This window comes from Myxine glutinosa, chromosome 14 (genome assembly GCF_964187855.1).
Source record: "Myxine glutinosa chromosome 14, kmMyxGlut1.1, whole genome shotgun sequence".
Lineage (NCBI taxonomy): Eukaryota > Metazoa > Chordata > Myxini > Myxiniformes > Myxinidae > Myxine > Myxine glutinosa.
The window spans coordinates 82,290,790-82,315,612 of NC_136274.1; the positions used below are offsets into that span (position 1 = coordinate 82,290,790).

Sequence of the window (24,823 nt, forward strand, 5' to 3'; positions counted from 1 at the left end):
GACATCTTCAGCTCATTTTAATGAAATGGATTCGTTTCAACTTGTTTCGGTAAAAATATTTACAGGTGCTTCTCTCACTGAACCGACAAGATGGCTTGGCTAGATTATTTGGAATTTCTCATATTGGCTGGATTCGTGGTGAAGTGCAATCAGCCCGTCGGTAGTCATTCTGATCCTTCGCAGCGAGGAAGCCATAGAAACTACCAGCCCATTAAGCTGGCTGTCCAGTCTCATACTCATGGATGTGAATACCCCCCAAGATGCGTCTTCCATGAACCTCGATCTTGCAAAGAAAAATATTTATAATAAAATAAAGAAAACAGCAGGACTGACAAGAAGCAAGTAAACTATGAGAGAACGGTATTTCCATATCCACCTGAGAGTTTATCAAAGTAGTCACCACTTACGACTTTAAGTACACGGAATATTCCCCAATACACGTTCCACGATATCCCAGAGCGATAAGGGGTAACCACAGACTGGCCTTTGGAGCAATTCAGCAGGAGGTCAAAAGGGCAGAGAAGCAGCACGAAAACCAGACGATTCTACGTGACAACATCAACTTGCCAAATGCAAAGCCTTCGGCGATCAGCGGTTGTCAACTGAGAAAGTGCTTGGCATCGGCTGAACGCGGCAGCATCGGGAATCGCTGCAACGTTGCCAACTGTGCCAGTCCAGTCCGTCTGTGCCAGTCCGTCTGTGAGGGCAATGTCCTTGCGTGGGAGAAACTACTCATCAGGCTTTCATCAAGGTGCAATAAAAAATGGAAATTCAAAATGTTTCATATTTTTTCAAAAGGTACTTACTGATAACTGATTATTATTCGTTTCTTCCATTGCCATGTGTTGTCGACCTAACTTATTTTCAAGAAAAACATTATTCCGACAATATTTGCTTACACATAGGCAAAATAAAAAAAAACAATGGCACAGCACTGCCAGGTGCCAACCGTCGGCCCTGATGCACCACGAGGGGCTACGCCGCATTCCGCAAACATGTGGGTCGTCGATAATTTGGACAACAGCCCGAAGCCTGTACACTTAGTATCGCCACGATCCTCCACGGGGCAAGAAGAGTTCTTCATTGTATGCTAGTTTAGCTAAATGGCAACACGGCCAAAAAAAATAGTTTTCACTTCCCAACGAAACAAGTATTTATTCGGAACTAGCAAAAGTACACGTATTAAATCAATCCTGTAGTACTCCACTTCACCAAAGGTGGCGCTATTCAAACCAACTGCAACAGCGAGGAAGTGTCCCAAATCATTTTTCCCTGGAGGTTCCCAGGGGTTTCCCGGTGGCCGAAGAAGACGCTAACCCCGCTAAAACCTGGCAAGTACAACCTTTTACCTCTGTGCCAAATTTGGTCCAAATCCGTCCAGATGTGTAGGAGTGTATATGTAACACACACGCACAGACAGACAGACAGACAGATCGACATTTATAGTTACAGATGACTCTTCAAGTTAAACGTGAATGCATCCCTTTGCACTTCTCTAGTCTGGGATCGATTCCTAATCCAACTGCAAACTACCATCCTGGTGTTTCGCATCAATGAATTAATTGCCCCATCCTCAAGAGGAATTTCAACCTGGACAGATGCCCCGTCCGTTGGCATTTGCTGGTTTACGTTAGGGAGATACCTTGGTGGCGTTCGCAAGAGTAGGCCATTGTGTGCCTGTGCTTTGGCAAAATTGCAAATTCCTGCCCAAACCCATCATCTGTGACTTTCACATAATATGCGGACGTTACCAACATCTACATTTTTATAGGGAAGACAGTGCTAATGGTAAAAACCAATACTTCTCTAACGGTCCACCGCTAGAGCTACATGAAATAACAATAAAAACGGATTACTGGAATGCCCTACACCTGGCTGCATTCCACTCGTCAGATTGGTTTGTGCGAAAGGTTGGACAAGAGCGCCCTCTGGCAGCTTATTATCCTCAAAATATCTCCAGCGTGTATTGAAGTTATAGCCATAAAATCTACTTTAAACCAAAGAGTAGGATGAAGAACTAATGTTGCTGGTGAAGGCTCGTAAATGTGTGTCGGAGAACAGGTAGAAGAGATGTAATCAACATCATGTTGATTGAGGTGTGTTAACCAACGTGGAAAACAAGGAAAGCTCATGTTTCAGGTGTTAACCATACAATATCTTTTCCAAGATCTCCATGCTATCAAAGTTAAGTAATCATTCCCATTTGTATTTTTGTAAAAACTTTTTCTTTTACGGTGTGTGTACCCACTGTGTGTCTCTCGGAAGATCTCGGTGTAAATCGTGCATACCTGTATAAAATCGTCGGTTATTTCCTGCTGAGTTTTTTAGGCCTAGTCTTTTAAGTTTCCTGCCTTGAGGCCTTGTTGTCTTTTCAGCTGTCGTTTGTGGACCATTTACTTTCGTTCTCTCACTGTTTATCCCAGTCTTCTTTTCACCCCATACTTCCCCGAACATCTTACCCTTTGTTTAAAATCTTAATTAAAAAAATATATATATACTGTATATATGTATGTGTATATATATATATATATATATATATATATATATATATATATTTCCTTCTTTGTTCGTGTTCGTTCATTCTTCGACCACTTGTTTCACCCCAATTTCCCCAGATCGTTTTCACGGTTTAGTTTAAAAATGTTTAAACTTTTTCCTGAAGTGTTGTATTCTGTTGTATATTATAACACACTTTTCTTCTTCTTCTTTCAAAGGTTGTTTTCAAGTTGCTCACCAAATTTCTTCATTTCAAATAAAAATTCCATCTCTTACAATTCTTCCTTCCTACATTCCCTAAACTCACCTGCATTCCACCCCTCCTCCAACGTTTGCAAACGGATCTCCGACTCGAAAATCACAAGAAACTCATTTTGCAATAAATGTTCGTTTTCCATGAATCGTCCAACACTTTCTAAAATCCAAACTCACCCCTCCCCTCCTAATCTCCCCCATCCCTTTCAAGTTTCCCCCCTTGCCCCTTCCCTCCTAAACTCCCCACTCCCCACTCACCCCTCCCCTCCTAAACTCCCCCTTGCCCCTCCTCTCCAAAACTCCCCCTTGCCCCTCCCCTCCAAAACTCCCCCCTCACCCCTCCCCTCCTAAACTCCACACTCACCCCTCCCCTCCCCTTCAAAACTCCCCCTTCCCACCTCCCCTTCAAGTCTCCCCAACCTCATTTTTTCTCTAATTCTCCCCTCTCTCCACTCCTCAAAGCGTCCTCCCCGCTTCCTCTCCCTTCCAACTCTCACCTCCATCTCCTCCAACCTTTTTCCTCGCTCTGCCCCCCCCCCCCCCACCCCCTCAAACAACACCTCACTGTGCCTCACTCCTAGCTATTCTGAAATCTCTGACACACTTTCAACAGCCCTCCCTCCCTCCTCCTCCTCTTCCACATCTTACCCTACCCCTCCCCTCCCCTGTTCTGTATCCGATGCTCCCCCTTTCTCTTCCTTAATGCCACCCTACCGTACAGGCCAGACTTCTGAAGTGCTTGGGATATTATTGTCACATGCACACAGTGACCAGTCTTTTCCTTAAAAGCCTGTAGCTCTTTCAAAGTTGCCATTGGCCTCCTGGTGGCCTCTCTGATCAGTCTCCTCTTTGCTTGGTCATCCAGTTTGGAGGGACGGCCTGATCTCGGCAGGGTTTTGGTGGTACCATACACCTTCCACTTCTTCATGATCGTCTTGATTGTGCTCCAAGGGATATTCAAGGCCTTTGAAATATTTTTATACCCATCCCATGATCTGTGCCTTTCTACAGCTTTATCCCGGAGGCGTTTTGAAATCTCCTTGATGGTCATGGTCGAGTCATTGCTGTGAAGTGCACTACCCAGCAGAGGAAACCTACAGGAACAGTTGACCAAAGGTAGATGGAGGTTATGTTTTCACCCGTGTCTGTTTGCCTGTCCGTTTGTCTGTCGGTTTGTCTGTGAACAAAATATCTCAAAAAGTTGTGGACGGATTCGGACGAAATTTGGCAGAGATGTAGCGCATGTGACAAGGACGAAATGATTAGATTTTTCGGATCCGGCTACTAGAATTTTTAAAATTAACTCTTCACCTTTGGGAGACGGCCAAAAACGATACATAGCAGGATATCTCAAAAGCTTATGGATGGATTTGGATGAAACTTGGTGGACCGGTTGGGTGTCTGACAAGGACGATTCGATTCGATTTTGGTGAGGATCTGAAGATGGATTCGGATATGAGAATTATTTAATTTTTTTAAGTGATTCTTCACCATTGGGAGATCGGGCCAAAAATGATACATAACAGGATATCTCAAAAAGTTATGCATGGATTTGGACGAAACTTGTTGGACATGTTGTGTTTGTGACAAGGAAGAATAGATTCGATTTTGGCGAAGATCCGGATCCGTATCCAGCTAGTATAATTTTTAAGTGATTCTTCACCATTGAGTGATATGGCCAACCAGGTGGAGGTATGCTCTCCACTGAATTTGCGACCAGCTGCCGCTCTGGTTTTATTCTTAAATAATCAGAATCACTACAATTTAACACAGGTGGGGGCCAGTGAACTTGGCGTGTGAATTTGAACGTGATTGGGTACACCTGAGATAATTTACAATTGCTATTATAAGGGGGGATGAACACTTATCCAACGAAGATATTCTAGTTTTGTATTTTTAATTTCTTTTCTGAAATTTTTTAGAATTTGTTTTTCACTCGGAAGTTGTGGGTTACGATGTGTAAATAAATGTGGAGAAAGTCTGATTTGATGCATTTTAATTCGAGGCTAAAACTAAAAGGCAACAAAAGGTGACTATTTTGAAAGGGGGTGCAGAGTTTCTATAGGCACTGTATACATAATATGTACAGTATAGTATGTACAGTATAGTATGTAGTATGTACAGTATACATCCCTCCTTCCTCCGAAAATCACTTTGCTTCCACATGTTTCTTTACCTGGTCTCCACCCTCTTACCCTTCCACTTTCTTCCTTTTCAAATTTACCTTTAACACTGATGCACATGTCAGAACTATATGGCTCCGCAATAGCATTCAATTGAGAACTACAGTACAGTCGGTTCGTGACATCACAGTGTAATTAAAAGACAAAAGTTGTTTTACTTCCCAGGAAACTACAAAGGCATTGACCTCAAACAAGTCAGAGACAGTTTGGTTGTTGAAAACTCTGTGCAGAGTCAACAAACAGAACGCGGCATTAAAATAACGACGACGTGGAAGGCGCAGTTTATGGAGACCAAGCACAAGGCGATTTGTACAATTATTGAGACGTCAGACAGTGATGCAATCACCACTGAAATAAGGCTAAATCAATGCTTGCAACGTGTCTCGTGCCGAGAAGCATCAACATCACAGAGGATAGATGATTATATTGTAGATAGATCATTAACTTTATCAAATTGCTTATGGTCATTATTATTATTATTATTATTATTTATTTTTTTGCATACAAGATCGAGGCTCGTGAAAGAGCGAACATTAATCACACAGAAAGACAAACAGACACATACAACAAATAACATCGGGAGCGGTAGACAAGATGGGGAGAGAGGGGGAAGGACACAAACACAACATTTGAGAGCAGGGACCGAGAGACATGGAGACATCGAGAGATCTGTGGGAGGGAGAGGGCTTTGGGGGGAGGCATGTGAAGGGGGGGGGGGGGGGGGGGTGTGAGAGGTATAAACATATGGACACTGCCAGGACTTCCAGGAAGGAAGTTGGAATTTCAAACAAGGTGGATCTGGGGTGAATTAGTGGGGGTAGAAAAGATAAAGGTTTTGGATGGGGGAAGATAAGAGATGGTGGTGAACAGCTGTTTTAAAGACCTGGAGGGAGGAGTGGGATTGAAGGGAGTGAGGGAGTTTGTTCCAGAGGCGGGAGAAAAGAGGAATGAAAGAGTGAAGGTGAGCAGAGAGCCGAGATTTCGGCAGTTTAACCATCAGAGGGTTGCTGGCAGATCTTGTGCGACCTGTAGGAATATTTGGGGGACAGAGCACAGAGAGAGCTGGGGGAGCAAGGCCGGAGAGGAGTCGGTAGAAGACAGAAAGACCACCTACCTGCCTGCGGTGAGTGATTGACCAGGAATGGGAAGTAACTGGCTGTCCCCCCACATCCCCCAATCAATACTAATAATATTTTCTACCCTCATTGACCCGCCCAAGCCCATCCGTTCCTTTCTCCTCTCCACCCTCCTTTCCGTTTCTGCTTCCAATCGCATACAAGACCCGTCGCTTCGCTCACCGGTTCAATCAAACAGAAGACATATTGCAGCATAATCTCGGAGTCTCAAGGAGGATGTAAAATGAAGTGAATCACGAGAAAAAAGGATCTTTTATGACACTTAGTTGTTGCTGCAATCGGTTGTTGTTGTTTTCCATGTACTTTTTGTGTGTGCTCCTTCCATGTACTTTTTGTATTCAGCCCTGAATAGTGGGAGTTTTGTAATGGCGTCTGCCTGTCTGTCTGTCTGTGGAGGACGTAACCTTTCACCATTTGAGATTTTGTCATCAAATATTCACTGAACTAGTAAACGAACACGTCTGGGAAAAGTTCAGGTTAATCTATCAAGTTAAATTATTCCATGGACTTTAACAAAGTTCATTGTGTTGCACACTTGGTTTCACTCAGTGTTAACGCTCTAATTAATATACTGCACACCGTGAAATGGTGATGCAACATCGGGCGGCGGAGGTTGGATTTGTATAAATAAAAAAAGAGGACAAAATTAAACTATTTTAAATTGTGATGCTGCATGAGGATCTGTATTAAATCTACTTTAATCCAGATGTTCATGTTGATTTTAATTGCTAGAAGGCACGATAAAGTGACTGACTTGACTACATTGCATTAACAAAGGTCAAATGAAAATGTGAAATAACCAATCAGCAGCTTTTCAAACAAACAGCACAGGAAGCGGCTCTCAACGTAAGGCGGACCCCATGGTTATATATATTTTATATATATTGTTACTTTTGTGGGGGTAGAGGATGAAATACCATAGTACAGATAGGATTGTATAGGTGTAGCATGGACAGTGGACGCGCAGGAGACATATCAATGTATTAAGTAGTGAAACTGGAGCTTAAGATTGTTTATTTGTCTTCACACGCTGGGAGGGGGGGGGGGGGAGGGGGTGGTGTTGCTATGTCAACTAGGTAGGGATTAAAGCTAGTTTTCCCCAGTCTTTGATTGCTCCCTGTGGTTTTCCCTATGTTTTTACAATTATAACAAGGCAGGCCATAAAAACATGCTTGTTACAACAACAACAATAACAACCTTCCATTAACTGACGATAACCGACACCATGCCGACAGAAGCCGAACGTTCTCGATCAACAATTAAACCCTGCCCACCAACCGAGTAAGGGAAAAGGCCATGCCCCGAAATTCGTCATTGGTCAAACGAGACCATGGGGTGATTCGACGGAGCTCCGCGATTGGGGAGAGTGATGTCAGAGCGAGACGGTTCGAAAAGGAGGAAGAAGAGTCTTCTGAGCTCTCTCGCAGCCTGGTCTTTGTTCTCGGTCGGTCGCTTTTGTGCGAGCTCTTCTGGCTTGGTGCGCTGGTGCTGAGATAGAGCGGTGTGGAACTTTTGCGATCGTGAGGAGGTTGTGTTTGTGACAGTTTGTGGGGCTCTTGGCACTTTGGATGGAGTGGGGACCGAAAGAGGACCACCCGCACGGGTTACCTCATGTACGTGGGGCTGTGGAGAGCGACTCAGCACCATTGTTGGCGCGTTTCCCGCACGAGCGGCTTCAGGCCACTTTGTACTGCCGACTGCGTTCAATGATCTCGTTGAGCAAGCTGAGTGCCGGCTGAACAGAGAAAACAATTTATTTTATTTTAACATTCCCCTGTTGTGTATTTGTGTCCGAAAGGAGACGTCTCAAATTAGGATTTACGAGTAGTTTACCTCACCTTTCGTTTTCACCACTTTTGTATTGCAATTATTTTTATTAAATCATTATCGTGGTACTTTCATTTGTTGTGTTGTGTGATTATTTGTTCTGTGGGTTCGAGAATAAACCCGTGTGCTTCCGTCCAGGTAAGCTCTTTGGTTCCCTCACTCATGCGTGACGAACCAACCGCCAGTTTCGGCTTCGCACCTCGGAATGAAGGACCGTTATAACTATTCGTCATCCAGCGGCATTAACCGCAGGGCTGACAGGACAATATATATGTGCAGGTAGTGGACAAATAATGGAAACACCTGAGTAAATGAGGGACACCCAGTACCAGCTAAAGTGACCCATGTGTAAATTAAGCAAGTAACATCCCAGTATGCTTCAAGGGGCATGTATAAAAGGCTGCATAGGCCTGGTTGCCTATAATTATGGCACGGCTGCAAGAGGATACCCCAATGCCCCCGTCCACAGACCACAGTTTCCATTCTCTCCAATTCTCTCGCATCGTTCACAATGTACAACACACAAGCACATTGCAGATGACAACCTCCTCCCTCCAACCTCTCCCCCCAGCTCCCCCCCCCACCACCCCCACCCCCTGCCTACTCACCTCCTCCATTCTCCCACCCTCTTCATTCATTCTAAAGCACAAGGCAGGAAAGATCGCTGGCAGGGCAGGAAAGAAACGTTAAGATGAGCAGCCAGCTGACCCCGAGGATGAGCCGGACCTTTGTAATGATCGTCATTGAGGGGGCGTTGGCTGGTTAGCGCAGCCAATGAGGACGCGAAGTCAAAGGGCATACCACGACCTCTGCACCCAGGAACTCCACCTCCCACAAACTTTGCTCATGTTTTTCTGTCTCCACCCAGCTCAAGAAACTTAAAAGCCGGAACGCCAGAGCATTCATCACTGTTGGATAGAACACGCTGCGGACCCGAGGAGAGGCTGCCTGTGAGTGAGTGAGTAAATCAGACGCCGACAATACACCTCGCCCTACCTCTCGGTCCTCTTTACTTCCTCCATATATTTTTCCGAAATGATCCTGTTGGTGCCATGTTCTGGGTATAAATAAATAAGTAAGACTGCTAAAGGGGAAATATGTGTTACATGTAAGATCTGCTCTTCTGTGCCTCTCTTGATGTTTGGGTATAATTTGATGTGCTTGTAAATACGTGCGTCATGATTGTTGAATCCAATACGTTTGTAAATACGTGCTTCATGCTTGTTGAATCTGATATGTTTGTAAATACCGGCCTTTTCTTTGGTAAATGGTTTTCCATCCTACCAGTTTTTGTCTCCATTCCCTCCATTGGCTCGATTTGGTGTGTACAAATAGATGGGACGTTTTTCCCCAACGATCGCTCATACCACTAGCCTGATAGCACTCACTGTTCCGCTCGGCCGTATGCAATAAATAGACGGGTATGCGACGAGGGTATGTACCCCAATTGGCACAGCAAACCACCGGAAAGGTAACGGATTTGTAAAAGAGCAAGAACCCTTCCAGGTTTGGCAGCCTCAATCGGCATCTGTAGTTGCTTTTAACAACCTGTCGGACCGCAGGCTTATCCGCAGCTCAGCTGCCCGCATGTTCAGAGGTCGGGGAGAGTCAGAGAAGTCCCCCTCATGGTGTTCTCCGAACCCCGTGTCCGTAACAATATGTTTGCATGTTCGGCTGTCTCTCGTTTCTTAGAGCCACTTCCCACTATACATATGGAAAGCTCCACATGCAGGCAAAGCTCAACATTCAACCACAAGGCACACATATGACACCAAACAAGATACATTTTAAATGTATAAATAAAACATGGAATCACCGTTTGTTTGTTAACAGTGCATTAAGATACTTTGGCTGACAGGATGACCTCAAGGTACGCACACTCGCCTCTAAGCTGTCTATCCCGGGTTTGAATCTCAGCCCAGTAAGGAACTGTCATCCCGGTGTTTCATAGACTGGATGAATCATCAATGTGTGTACCGTCCCTCCGATGGACGTTAAACTGGGCGTCCCGTCTACCGACAGTTGGTGGACGTTAAAGATCCCACGGTGTCCTTTAGTGTCCTTTGCGAAGAGAATGAGAGCTATTACCGGCACCCTGAACATATTACAAACCTACTGTTGTGAAGACAATGGCAAACCACCCAGTACAACCCTGGCTGAGGAAGCTACTTCAGCAGCACTGGCAGCACTCTGTGCCAGAGTTTGATTATCACATATTTGAACATACCATGTCAGCGTTGTTAATAACAGTAACCTATAATGTACTGAAAGTCTTTGGACAAAGGTTGCAATGTTAATCATTTCATTTTTAAAACCCTACATTGAGCATTGTGACCTAAAAATACCATTTGATAAATCAACTCCCAAAGAGGTCCAAAATAAACTGAAATTTAATTATCGGTGGACTTGATGACGTAGTTTGTTAAGAGTTAGAGCGTCCACACAAACATATAGAGAGAGGGGAGGAGGAGAGAGAGGAGAGTGGGAGTGGGAGAAGTGGGGGGTGTGAGAAGTGGGGGAGTGGGAGAAGTGGGGGAGAGAGAGGAGAGTGGGGGGGAGAGTGGGAGTGGGAGAAGTGGGGGAGAAGTGGGGGAGAGAGGAGAGTGGGAGTGGGAGAGGAGAGTGGGAGTGGGAGAAAGAGGAAAGTGGTGGGTGGGGGGAGAGAGAGGCGAGTGGACACAAGAGGAGAGTAGGAGGGAGAGGTGGTGGGGAAGAGAGGAGAGAGAAGGGAGGAGAGAGAGAAGAGGAGAGTGGGAAAAGTGTGGGAGAGAGGAGGGAGGTGGAGGGAGAGGGAGAGGGAAGGAAGGAGAGGTTTCCTTGTGTATCTATCCTCCCCATCCCATTGTTTGTTCAAGTCTCCCTCTATTTGTCCTTCAACTCCACTGTTGCCGTCATCCCCTCTCTACTGTTCTTTTTGCCCTGCTGTGTCCCGATTCAACATTCACATTCGTTTGAAAAACGCAGCATTCACTTTTGAAATGACGGGAGAACAGTTATGAATAATGTTGATGCCAAATTTTATTTCACAAGCGATATTTTGCCCTCTTTTTAGCCAAATTCAACCTCCACCGCCTGATGTTGCACCACAATTTGTGGGCGATATAAATAGATCAAAGCTTTGGCTGTGAGTAAAACCAAGACTGAAACATAATTCACTTTTTTTAAGTCCATGAGATAATTTAAATTGATGGATTAACTTAAACTTTTCCCCCTTGACCCTTTAGACCTTTAGACCCTTTATACCCCTTAAACCTCATACACTTTTTGACCCCTTATGCCCATTTAAACTCCTATAGACATTATAGACCTTTGAAGACCCTTTTGACACTTTCAACCTTTCGACCCTTTGGATCTCTTCGCTCCTTTAGACCACTTTAGACCTTTAGACACTTTATACCCATTAAACCTCGTACACTTTTCGAACCCTTATGCCCATTTAAACTCCTATAGACATTATAGACCTTTGAAGACCCTTTTGACACTTTCAACCTTTCAACCCTTTGGATCTCTTCGCTCCTTTAGACCACTAGACACTTTATACCCATTAAACCTCGTACACTTTTCGAACCCTTATGCCCATTTAAACTCCTATAGACATTATAGACCTTTGAAGACCCTTTTGACACTTTCAACCTTTAGACCGTTTGGATCTCTTCGTTCCTTTAGACCACTTTAGACCTTTAGACCCATATAGGGTGTAAAAGAGTTTAAGCATCCATTCACTGGCCAAAATGGAATGGACCATTTTTCACCAATTCGGGACCAGCTCGCTCACCCTTCATCGATTTCACTGAACCAATGCAATTGTGTTATCAGGCCCTTCATCTCCCACCTCCACCGGCCCCTAATTCCCCATTAAATCAAACTTCAAATCAACTTCATCACCAAATGCACCCCGACGACGACCACCCTCCATCAGACGTGAGAATCTGTCCCACTTCAGTCTATTCATTTTTTATTGCTTTGAGAAGTATTACTGTATAAATTTTGTGTGCTCCTTTTGTCACGCTTTATTCTAAGAGTCGTTGCTGTCGTAGAATAATACGAATGGTACCATTGGAACTGCCACGTTAAGCTCCTGTTAAAAGGCATTTTGATGATTAAATGGACACACATTTTACAACTTTGACATTTTTGTTCCGCGTAAATCGATTAATAGCTTTCCAAAGGTACCATTTTTTAAATTATTGCCCGACAGCAAAAACCCTTTAAAATAAAGTGTGGCACACACGGATGAACGCTGCTCCTTTTACTAATACATTACTGCATCTACGGATTCCTCTTCTTCCTCTGTTTGCCCTTGCATCCAGGTTGCTCATCCTTGTCCCATCAAGTGTCCCTCTGTACTGCTTTTGGTGTGCAATAAATACAAAATGATAAGTTATATGCCCCCCACATCCAGGGTAAATCCCCATTATTGACAGGTACATCATGCTTCACTCAAGGATAAATAAAAGTGAGGGACACAAACACACTGGGTAGAACTATGGGGAGAAGAAAAACGAAAACATCGGAGACTAGAACCAGACTCGGTGGAGCGCATAACTCCGCCAGGCTGAACAGCTTACTTCATGTATCCAATGATAGACCGGATCTGGATCCGAACCCGAACCAAAATCGAATCGGCTTGTTCTCGTCACCTAACCAACTCATCCACCTAGATTTGTCATAACTCATCCACAACTTTTTGAAATACCATCTCGTATATAGTTTTTGGCTCCATCTCGTAATGGTGAAGAATCAATTTTAAAATTATCTGCTCTGGATCTAGATTTCAGATCTTCACCAAAACCCAACCTGTCCACCAGGTTTTGTCAGAATCAGTCAACAACTTTTTGAGATGTCCTGCTCACAGACAAACAAAACAGACCGAAAGAGGTGAAAACAACCTCCGTCCACCTTGGGCGTTGGAGGTAAATAGAAATCAAGGACTGTGGATTTGGCACAGGTATAACGGGCTACCTGTTCTTGAATTGTCGTCTGTGATGTACCATCGGACCATCAAGTCCAAATTCAAAGCAATGTCAGAATGCTCGGGTTTATCACACAGCAAAATCTGGATTCCAGACTTTCTACGCAAGGTGGTTTTCCGAATGATAAATAATAATTGGACCTGACAAAAAAAACGCAGCAATAGATATAAGGACTTCAAGCTTAATCATTACAAAGTGTAAGACCGACCTTACAGGAGAGTCGAAGAATTTGCTTGTGAAGTGGTCTTACAGGAGTTTGCTCTGAGACAACAAACAGTCTTTCATCTTATCAATGTTTATCAGGAAAAGAATGTTTTAGGAGCGTTGGCAGAGAAATGATCCAACAATCGAGTCATTGGCAATCGAGGACAGGAAATACATGAAGACGACATTGCAGTCAGAAAGATCGAGAACGATAATGTTCATCACAGAAGTGATGACTGGTATACCGGTACAGGTGAAAACGGGTCGGATCTTTGCAGAAAGAAGCTGGAGAAGGTCACAGAGAAATTTGACACAGCAGAATACATCAGGAAGAGTTACCCTGTTCTTAGAAGCAAAGAGCTGCCGCAAGAGAGCAGGCCTTGGAAGTTTGGACCAGACATTGAAGGGCAATTTTTAGCCAGAATTTGGGCAAACAGAGAAACGTAGGTTAGACAATAAGCAGTGGCAGTGGCAGCAGTGGCATCAGTGGCATCCGGATAGTAGAGCAAGAAGAATGGAAACTTGTATAATCAGAAAAACAAAAATGATGCAACAAAGATCGGCCTACAACACTGCAAGGGCCCGAAACAACTGCAGACGCAACAACTATCGGGGACGCCTCTTCGCGGTGGTTGTACCCCCCAACGCAAGTCGGGGGCCAAATATTCCCCATTCTTCCCTGATGCCCAGATTCGTCAGGGCAGAGCGCTCACGATAAGATTGCCGATTGCTCCCCACGGACCGACCCTTTCCCTCTCGTCTCTCTTTTCTCTCTCTCTCTCTCTAACTCCGTCATGGCCCTGACTTAATGAAGGAGTGGGTACACCATCCTGGATGTGGGTATCTCTGGGTCGCTCCTGGGAGATCAATTGGCTGTCTCCATGCCGCGGCTTGTTCGAGAGAACGGTCCGAGGCTATACAACAACAACAACAACAACAACAACAACAACAACAACAGTAGACATGGTCCATAAAGCCATAAAAACCTTCCAACTGATCAAAGTATGCTGCCAAACTCTACGCAGAGAAGGAGGCTCAACACCCTGCAAGTACACTCAAACGTACCTGTGTTGGCAATGCCAAGGCCACACCAAACATGGCCCACACAAGAGCTAATTCATTGGGGTTAAGCCCCTTCGTGGATTTCATGCTTCGCTGTGCTGGCCTTGGCAAAGAAGAGCTTTGACATTGTAATTTGACTGTTCACCTGTGTCATCAACTCAAAAAAAAATTAAACGTTCCACAAACACGACCGTAGTGGCAAAACCTTTTCGCAATTACACAAAATGCTGCACAACTTTAGAACTGGAAAATCCTTTCATAATAGGAAGAGATGATTCAGCATTGGCAAATAAATAAATAAATGACAGCTGTCTCGATGAAATGAGCTGTGGATAATCAAGGGAGATTCAAATGGGGAAAACCAGGACTCTGAAAAAACGCACACACGTACTCACACACACCAAAATTCAAATAAAACTGGGCAGTTTCATTCCAAGATCCCATTGACACCGATGGATTCCACAACAGCTGTCCCTACAAACAAGCATGTGCAAAAGTTAAAAGCACTCCATGTTGCCTTCAAATTCAGACCAATGTCCACAAGCAGAAGCACAGTGGAATGATGGTGTTTGTTTGTGGGTGAAAAGCAGCACCGATGTGCGATGTAGATGCCACACACGCACACGCACATCCACACATCCACGCACACCCACACACACGTAACTCGATGATGGTGCTATTACTGCCTAGACCTTTTTCCGTCTGCTACCCAACCTTTTTTTCCGACGACGCACAGGCACAAGCCTGCCGACACTCTGTGCATATGCCAACTATATTAGGAAATGCCAGCAAAGCCCATTCCAAGTGTCTCCAGGCTCCATAAATCCAGCAGGAATACCAAGCACAAGCATAAATAGCAGGAAAGGAAGGACAAACAGGCCGCAAGCCCATACATCACCGAGGAGCGGTGCTATGGCTAAACTAATAGATTGGACCAACAACTGCACCATGCCACCCTGTTGCATGCCCGACGATACTGCTGAGCAGACACCCATGACAATGCCAACCAGTTACCGACCGAAGAACTACCTTTCAAAATGAAGTCTGAAAATGTAAGGAACGTGTTCCTAACCTGGCATAAGGATAGGTAACAGCCAGAAAAAGGCTTCGGCAGAAATTTTGTGGATTTCAAGGCTCAGCCTAAAATACTGATGATATGCATATCCAGATACTGACGATATGCATATCCAGATACTGATGATATGCATATCCAGATACTGATGATATGCATATCCAGATACTGACGATATGCATATCCAGATACTGACAATATGCATTTCCAGATACTGACGATATGCATATCCAGATACTGACGATATGCTTTTCCAGATACTGACGATATGCATATCCAGATACTGACGATATGCATATCCAGATACTAACGATATGTATATCCAGATACTGACGATATGCATATCCAGATACTGATGATATGCATATCCAGATACTGACGATATGCATATCCAGATACTGACGATATGCATATCCAGATACTAACGATATGTATATCCAGATACTAACGATATGTATATCCAGATACTGACGATATGCATATCCAGATACTGACGATATGCATATCCAGATACTGACGATATGCATATCCAGATACTAACGATATGTATATCCAGATACTGACGATATGCATATCCAGATACTGATGATATGCATATCCAGATACTGACGATATGCATATCCAGATACTGATGATATGCATATCCAGATACTGACGATATGCATATCCAGATACTGATGATATGCATATCCAGATACTGACGATATGCATATCCAGATACTGATGATATGCATATCCAGATACTGACGATATGCATATCCAGATACTGACGATATGCTTTTCCAGATACTGATGATATGCATATCCAGATACTAACGATATGCATTTCCAGATACTGATGATATGCACATCGAGATACAGACGATATGCATTTCCAGTATTGTAGATTGGACAATCTGTAGACCTTGAGATGGAAGTAAAGTGTCAAAAGTTCTCCTTCGGGTGGTTTGGTTCTGCAAACTTTCATGCTACGTTTGACCTCGTAATTGAAATCACCACAGAAACAACATTGTCCAGACACATGCGGGCACCAAGACACATGTGGGCACCAAGACACATGCGGGCACCGAGATACATGTGGGCACCAAGACCCACGTGGGCACCAAGACCCACGTGGGCACCAAGACCCACGTGGGCACCAATACACATGAGGGGAACCAAGACACATGCGGGCACCAAGACACACATGGGCACCAAGAGACATGTGGGCACCAAGACACACATGGGTAGCAAGACACAAGCGGACACCAAGACAAACATGGACACCAAGACACACGCATGCAGGCACCAATACACACGTGGACACCAAGACAATGTGGGCAACAAAACAGTCGTGGGCACCAATACCCACGTGGGCACCAATGGGACCTTAAATATAATTTACACTCACCCAGGAATACCTCTGAAACAAAAAGAGAGCCTCCTGAGGAACATAGATTTTTCGGACACTTCAGGGCCATCAATTCATTAGATACATAATTGGCGAAGTTGGAGCAAAAAAGGAGGAAAAATAAAATTTAGAAAAACAAGGGATGAAAAGGTTGATAGAGTAAGGGAATGTGGGAAGAGTGCAGAGAGAAGAGGAAGAAGTTTGGTAAAAGATGGTGTAAGAGTCAGGAAAAGGAGTATGTGATGTACCAATGAAGTCAAAATATTAAATGTACGTACATACTAAATAGATGTCCCCTGATACAGTCGACAGGCTCCACAAAACACACCTGATCTGAAGCGGATGAGGTCTCCAAACTCATCACCTGCAGCCTCCTTCTCAGGCACCTGCAGTTCCGCCATGTCCTTCCAAATGCGAGTCCCCTATGAGAGTGCAGACAAGCCTGGTGAGGATGGTGTGTTCTGGGTGCACGATGTAAAACGTGTTGTGAAGGAGTCAATGGTTCGACGAAGCAGCATGTAACATGTATGGAGGAGATCGTCCTCGGGTCCTGTATAGGTTGTGGCTCCACCGGTGTTTGGTGTGTCGCCTGTGAATTGGCGCAGTGGTGATGTGAACGTGAACACCGAACTATGTGTCGACGAAGCTGGAATTATTTTAGTCCGTTGAGATCCCGGGTTAGCTTCAAGCAAGTATTTTGTGGATGTGGATATAACACACATAACAACACGCATAACAACACACACACACACACACACACACACACACACATTGACACACACACACACACATTGACACACATAACAACACACACACACACACACACACACACACACACACACACACACACACACACACACACACACACACAGACACACCTTAGAGTTGGGAGGGGAAGGGGGGGTGGGGGACTAGGGGTTGGGGTGGATGGGACAGCTTTGGGAGGGGAGGTTGAGGGTTGGTGCGGAGGAGTGAGAAATTTCTGTCGGGGATGGGGAAGTGTGAGAGGTTGAGAAGTTGCGGTGAAGGGGGTGGGGGTGAGGAGGAGGTTTCATGGCTTGGCGTGGGGAGACGAGTGACGCCTCGGGTGGGGGAGGAGGGGTGAGGGGGGAGGAGTGAGGACATGGTTTTGGGGGGGCAAATATAGGACAGCTTTGGGAGGGGGAGGTTGAGGCTTTGTTGGGAGGGGGAGGCGTGAGGTATTTCTGCGGGGAATAAGCGATTGCAAGAGATTGAGGAGTTGCGGTGAAGGTGGTGGGGATGAGGAGGGGGTTTCATGGCTTGGAGTGGGGAGAGGAGTGACGCCTTAGAGCTTGGGTGAGGGGGGGTGAGGTGAGGACTTGAATTCACATTTTACATCCCGTGGATGTTCCGCAGGTCTCCGCTAATTAACCGAAATATGCCATTGTCATTCATCGTGGAGCAGGAAACCAGCTCGATCACAATGACCGACATGTTTCGAGTTAAAGAGCGCCACCCTCCATGCCGACGTTGGACCAGGAGTCCAGGACAGAAATTTTCATGGAGATGATAGTCTTGGTCTCCAATGACTTCCGATGGAACCCCGGAACATGACTACTCAAAGGAGTACCTGGTATGCCACAACAACCGAGAGCTGTTCTGTCATCCCCAACCAACAAGACCTGGTCTTCCATGGAGGTCTCGGCTCTGCTTCGTTTGGGATTGTGGAGGTTTCGGGTGTATTTGAGCCGATGAGTCGGAGAGTAATGAATGAAACTAGACAACTCTTGTATGGTGCTGTTCTCTATTGCGTTCTCATCTTGTGTAATACTGCGCATTGTTATTTGCATATTCTGTATCTATTATCTTATTCTAATATCTACCATCGCTTTCTTTGTCTTGCAGATTGATTGTTCATCGTTGTTGCTAATAAACCTGCATTCAATTGATACATTCTTGTTTATGAACAATCAACTCATCTGAAGATGCCTGCTGCAGTCTGCCCCTTCCCGAGCTGTGTCTACGTTACTCACAGCACTGACAATGCCGTTGCTGCTATCCAGCTCTCCATCCACGCCATGACCCACACGTCCATTGCACCAGCCAAACCGGACAAAGTCAGCCGTCCTCGTATCCAAACCGGCGGTACCAGCGAAGATTGGCAATATTTCACCAGAAGATGGGATGGTTACAAGGCAGCGACCCAGATAATCGGCAATGATGTTCGCGTTCAACTCCTTGAATGTTGTGATGATAACCTACGACGTGACCTCCACCGCAGCAACCCACGCATTGAAATCAAGGACGAGGCAGCTATACTACAAGCCATTCGGTCCCTTGCTGTCCGAGAGGAGAATACCATGGTGTCCCGCGTAAACCTCCACAACATGCGACAGGACCGAGAAGAACCAATTCGTACCTACGCAGCCCGTCTGGCTGGTCAAGCTGAGATCTGCAAGTTTTCTGTTGTATGCTCATGCAATCCCCCTACTGATGTCAACTACACCAAGGACATGGTTCGCGATGTCCTATGTCGGGGACTCGCCGATCAAGATATACAACAGGACATTCTCGGCGATCAAAATCAGAACATGAGCTTGGAGGAAGTTCTCATTTTCGTCGAGGCCAAGGAAGCAGGGAAACGTTCCCAGAATGCCTTGCTCGATAGTGAAGGCGCTCATGGCGCAAGCCAATACAAAAACTGGAAGAACAAAAGAGCCCTGATCACTACCGACAAGCAGGCGGCCATTTGTAGTTATTGCGGCAAAACTGGTCATGGCAAACAGCCGAACATCGACCAAAGGCGTCAATTCTGCAATGCCTACGGGAAAACATGCAGTAAATGCGCCACTCGCGGCCATTTTGCACATGTCTGCCGGGGAGGCACGAAAAAGGCGGACAACAAACCTACGGACAAATCAATGGATGCTCATGATGTGGATGAAAGCAGCCAGGTCCACGATCTCCTCTGCTCTGTCACGGAACGAGAAACGGCCATTTGGAAGCCGCAAATTAAAAGGGCCATGGCCACCTTGTCAACTCCACTACACCTCGACCACCATATATTTGACCACCTCTCTGGCTGGACCAAGAAGAAGTCTCAACCACAGCCGTACATAAAACTCATAGCACGGATCGATAAGGAATCTTATGACCATTTCGGCCAGCCACTGTCATCCCGACCAAAATCGGCCAGGCTCCAGGCCATGGCCGACACTGGCTGTCAAAGCTGCCTCACAGGACTTAATATTTTCCACAAACTCGGGCTGCGTAATGAAGACCTGTTACCTGTCAACCTGAAGATGAATGCTGTTAACAGTGGAAGGGTCCGGATTATCGGCGCCATGCTCCTACACCTGTCTGGTCGCACAGCCAATGGCGACATTATTGAAACCCGACAAATCTGCTACATCTCACCTGACACACGGAACATGTATCTCAGTCGTGAAGCATGCGTCGATCTAGGCCTCGTGTCTAGTAGCTTCCCAACCATTGGCGAATCCAACACAGTTGGTGCTGCAGTGGCAGCAGTTATCGATGCAAATTGTAACTGCCCGGTAAGATCGCTTCCCCCTACACTGCCTACATCTATCCCATTTCCGGCCACTGACGAGAACCGAGAGAGGCTGGAGAAATGGCTACTGGAGTACTACAAAAGCAGCACATTCAATGTCTGCGAACACCAGCCACTACCCCACATGGAAGGTCCGCCTCTCACACTGATGGTTGACCCCGAGGCAACACCAAAAGCGGTGCACACCCCAGTGCCTGTCCCCTTACACTGGCAGGCAGAAGTCAAGGCTGGTATCGATCGCGACATCAGGTTAGGGGTTCTGGAACCGGTGCCAATTGGTGAACCAGTGACATGGTGCAGCAGAATGGTCGTCTGTCCAAAGAAGGATGGGACCCCACGGAGGACAGTTGATCTGCAACCACTGAATGCGCACTGCACACGTGAGACCCACCACACCCAGTCACCCTTCCATCAAGCAATGGCGGTGCCACATAACACCAAAAAGACGGTAACAGACGCCTGGAATGGCTATCACAGCGTTCCAATCAGAGAATGTGACCGCCATCTGACAACGTTCATCACACCATGGGGCCGATACCGTTACTGCACCACTCCCCAAGGTTACATCGCTTCAGGTGATGGATACTCCAGACGATTTGACGAAATCGTATCGGACTTCAAAAACAAGTCCAAATGTATTGATGATACCATCATGTGGAGCGACACATTGGAAGAGAGCTTTTTTCAGACATGCAACTGGCTCGACCTGTGCGGCCGTAATGGGATTACGCAAAATCCGACGAAATTCCATTTTGGTCAGGACACGGTCGAATTCGCTGGATTCGAGATCACCATGGACAGTGTACGACCATGCCAAAGGTATCTCCAAGCGATACAGGACTTCCCCACACCAAAAACAATTACTGACATTCGCTCCTGGTTTGGGCTAGTCAATCAGGTAACATACTGCTTCAGCATGACCGAGAGGATGCGACCTTTTCGGGACCTCCTAAAACCATGCACCCCCTTCTACTGGGATGCAACACTACAATCCCTATTCGAAGAATCAAAACGACTCATCATATCTGAAGTCGCAAATGGGGTCCGGATCTTTGACAAGGAACGGACAACATGTCTCGCAACTGACTGGTCGAAGGATGGGATTGGCTTCTGGCTCCTCCAAAAACACTGCAGATGCCCTGGTGAAACCCCACAGTGCTGCCCCGATGGCTGGAAAATCACCCTTGCTGGAGGCCGCTTCACCCATGCAGCGGAGTCGCGCTATGCTCCGATAGAGGGTGAAGCTCTAGCAGTGGCGGACAGCCTGGAAAAAGTAAAGTATTTTGTGTTGGGATGCAAGAACCTGATTATTGCCGTCGATCACAAGCCCTTAATCAAGCTTCTTGGTGACAGACGATTAGAGGACATCCATAACACGCGGCTTGCCAACTTGAAAGAAAGGACCCTAGCATATCGTTTCCGAATTATCCACATCCCGGGAAAACGACACTGCGTACCAGATGCGATTTCACGACATCCGTCGGGTGCCAGACCATCGGAACGACTGCCACTGGTGGATGACATTTCCTCCATTATGGATGTGGCCACATCGACTACACTAAGACAGCACACCTTGACTGGGCTGTGGACCACAGATGACGACTCTGGCATGGAAATGGCTATTTCTATGGCAGCCATCAAGACACTCGATTCTGTGCGGTCCGTCACTTGGGACGATGTTCGGGACGAAACAGCAAGTGACACTCAGATGCTGCAGTTACTCAATTCTATTGAGCAGGGTCTACCTGCCAGTCGGGACGATTTCCCTGTGTCCATTTTGGAATACTTTCCCTTCCGTGAACACCTCTACACTATTGATGGCATAGTGGTCTACAAGGGGAGGATTATCATCCCACCGAAGCTACGGAAGCTTGTCCTTGAGAATCTTCATGCTGCTCACCAAGGAGTCACGGCTATGACCACCCGGGCCAGCAGCTCGATCTTTTGGCCTGGAATCACTCCCCAGATTCATGAGATGCGCAATCGCTGCTCACACTGCAATCGGATGGCCCCATCGCACCCAAGTGCTCCACCTACAGCCTCAGCTGAACCTGCCTACCCTTTCCAGTACGTTTGTTCAGATTACTTTCATCACAAGGGTCGGAGTTATTTGGTCACCGTTGATCGTTACTCTAATTGGCCAATCATTCAGCTAACTACTGGCGGGGCACAAGGCCTAGTGAAATGTCTGCGGTCGAACTTCGCCACTTATGGTATCCCCGACGAATTGGCATCTGACTGTGGGCCAGAATTCACGGCACATGACACCCAAGACTTCTTGCGTCGGTGGGGCGTTAACCATCGGTTGTCATCCACTGCCTTCCCACACAGCAACTGTCGTGCCGAGATCGCAGTCAAAACATCGAAAAGAATGATCACCGATAACACTGGTTCCAATGGTGAACTAGACACTGATCGGTTCCAACGTGCAATACTCCAGTACCGGAATGCACCGGATCAGGACACTAGGTTGTCTCCAGCCATGATCATCTTCAAGAGGCCAGTCAAGGACTTCATACCCATCATCCCAGGCAGATACTTGCCATCGGACACCTGGCGGGAAACACGCAACAATCGTGAGGAAGCTTTGCGCATTCGGCATGCCAGGGAGATCGAAAGACTCTCTGAACACACGACAAAACTACCTCCACTGGCCGTCGGGGACCATGTCCGGATCCAGAACCAGACCGGCCTGGAACCACGAAAATGGGACCGGACCGGAACCGTGATTGAGGTAAAACAATTCGATCAATACGTTGTCAAGGTGGATGGCTCCGGAAGAATCACTCTCCGGAATCGTAAGTTCCTGCGACGTTTTACGCCTTTCAGCATGACAACTCCCACTACGACTGGCAAAAGTGGCATGCTGCCAACCGTTATGCCAAGTGTTATGCCAATCGTACCGAAATACTTAATGTCTGGTACCCAACCCGTCACCGCTCCAAGAGTCTGTCTCAATCCTGTTACCACTCCCCAGAAGGGTGAACCCCAACATGTCATTGCGCCGGGCTTACCATCACAGACACTCCGCTCCACCACCGCGATGACACCACCCGCGAGAGTCGCTAACCAACCACATGTGCAGACCACCGCCACACCTCCACGGTCACTGCCTATTTCTGCCCCCTTGACGGTTCGGGTGATGATGGACCAGCTGGAGGGGACTCCGGCGTCGGACAGGGCGATAGTGAACCACCCACCGGAGACTCCCACAATGGACCAGGAAATTACGAACTGCCCTCAGAGGACTCCGACGATTGATCGGGTGGTGACGGGCCGCCCGAAGCGAATTATCAAACCACCAGCCCGATTCAATTCAGAAGAATATCAATTATAAACTCATGTGATCCTTTTTCTCGGTCTCCAGTTTCGTTCTATTCTGTGTCACAATTGAACGTTTTTGGGAAAGGGAGATAGACAACTCTTGTATGGTGCTGTTCTCTATTGCGTTCTCATCTTGTGTAATACTGCGCATTGTTATTTGCATATTCTGTATCTATTATCTTATTCTAATATCTACCATCGCTTTCTTTGTCTTGCAGATTGATTGTTCATCGTTGTTGCTAATAAACCTGCATTCAATTGATACATTCTTGTTTAGAAACGTGCTCGAGTTTGATGTCCGAGTGCGTGATGACGTAAGCACACCACCCTTTCGGTGAGTAGCCAATGACCTACGGAGACCCCTCGATTTAGCCCCCGCCCCCCGACATATAAAGTGCTGACACTTCAAAAAGCAAACGCCATCGTTTGTGTGAACGTCGCAAGCAGTAAGGTTAATTGCAGGGAGTCACGTGATGACGTAATCACGCGCATGCCCAACAGGTGCAACCGCTCGATATACGGTCCTGCTCTCATAAGTAGTAAAACTACAAAATGAGGATGTAGTAGTTACGATGTCGGCGAATCACGAATTCACGATATGCTCATCGTACAATGCAAGTACCCTGATTACAGGTGCACTTCAAGTGCGCGCCTAAATACCTGTTTACATAAACGTTTCAGAGTCTGCAAGATGACGTCACAGCAGCATATATGACGTGCTTGAGTTGTGTGGAAGGCCAGAAGAGAAAAGTTGGTTTAACGTCATAAAAGCTAAACTTGGCAAAGTTGTAAATAAATAGTAAAATACATCCGTTACGTCGTCACGAGGACACTGTTACGTCACGAAGGGAGATTTCGCGCGCGTTTCTATCCTGGGCCCCGGAGTCAACGCGAGGTTATTGTGCACGGCAAGCACTGCGAGCCGCCTCGGACAGGCACGTACATGGAGGAGCCACGTGCGGAGACACGGAGCACGGACACGGAACCCCTATTCCCGAAGAAAGGCGCATGGCGCGCACGGATCCCACCTGCCGGTTCGCTGCGTTCTGGAGGTGCTCCGGACTCGAACCCGCACGGCCGCAATGAACGAGTCGCCAAAGTTAGCCGCGAGTTCAGGGCTTGGCCCCTCCCCCCCTTCGACCCACTCTCCGCACTCCTCCCCTCCGGTCGGACCCCGGCACGAGGAATGCGGAACCGTCGCGCAGAGCGACAGGGAGAGACGTTCGTTTCTTTGGGATATGTTCGTGCTGAGTGCGATGACGTAATAGCTTCGGTTCTCACACTCTTCAGGTCGTCAAGCGCCCAATGTCATGGCTGCTTGTAGGATTTGCAATGTGTTCAAACTGCATTCATTTGTTATAATAAA

The 24,823-nt window shown here is 46.5% G+C and overlaps 1 protein-coding gene and 1 long non-coding RNA gene across 9 annotated transcripts in view; one reads left to right on the forward strand and one right to left on the reverse strand.

The window, feature by feature from the left end:
* LOC137439963 (dystrophin) overlaps window positions 1-24,595 on the reverse strand; it is a 1,283,433-nt gene extending 1,258,838 nt beyond the window's left edge. For all 8 annotated transcript variants that reach the window (XM_078768445.1, XM_078768443.1, XM_078768444.1 and 5 more), the window contains exons 1-2: window positions 24,486-24,595; window positions 16,927-17,020 (exon numbers count right to left, since the gene is read on the reverse strand). In XM_078768445.1, the coding sequence (XP_078624571.1) occupies window positions 16,927-16,999 (73 nt within the window). In that variant the 5' untranslated portion in view covers window positions 17,000-17,020; window positions 24,486-24,595. The remainder of the gene's footprint in view (window positions 1-16,926; window positions 17,021-24,485) is intronic.
* On the forward strand, window positions 630-8,897 carry LOC137439967 (uncharacterized). The gene is made up of 3 exons (XR_010987028.2): window positions 630-751; window positions 3,763-3,867; window positions 8,766-8,897. It is a non-coding gene; the product is annotated as an uncharacterized LOC137439967 (long non-coding RNA).
* Window positions 24,596-24,823: the final 228 nt, after the last annotated feature.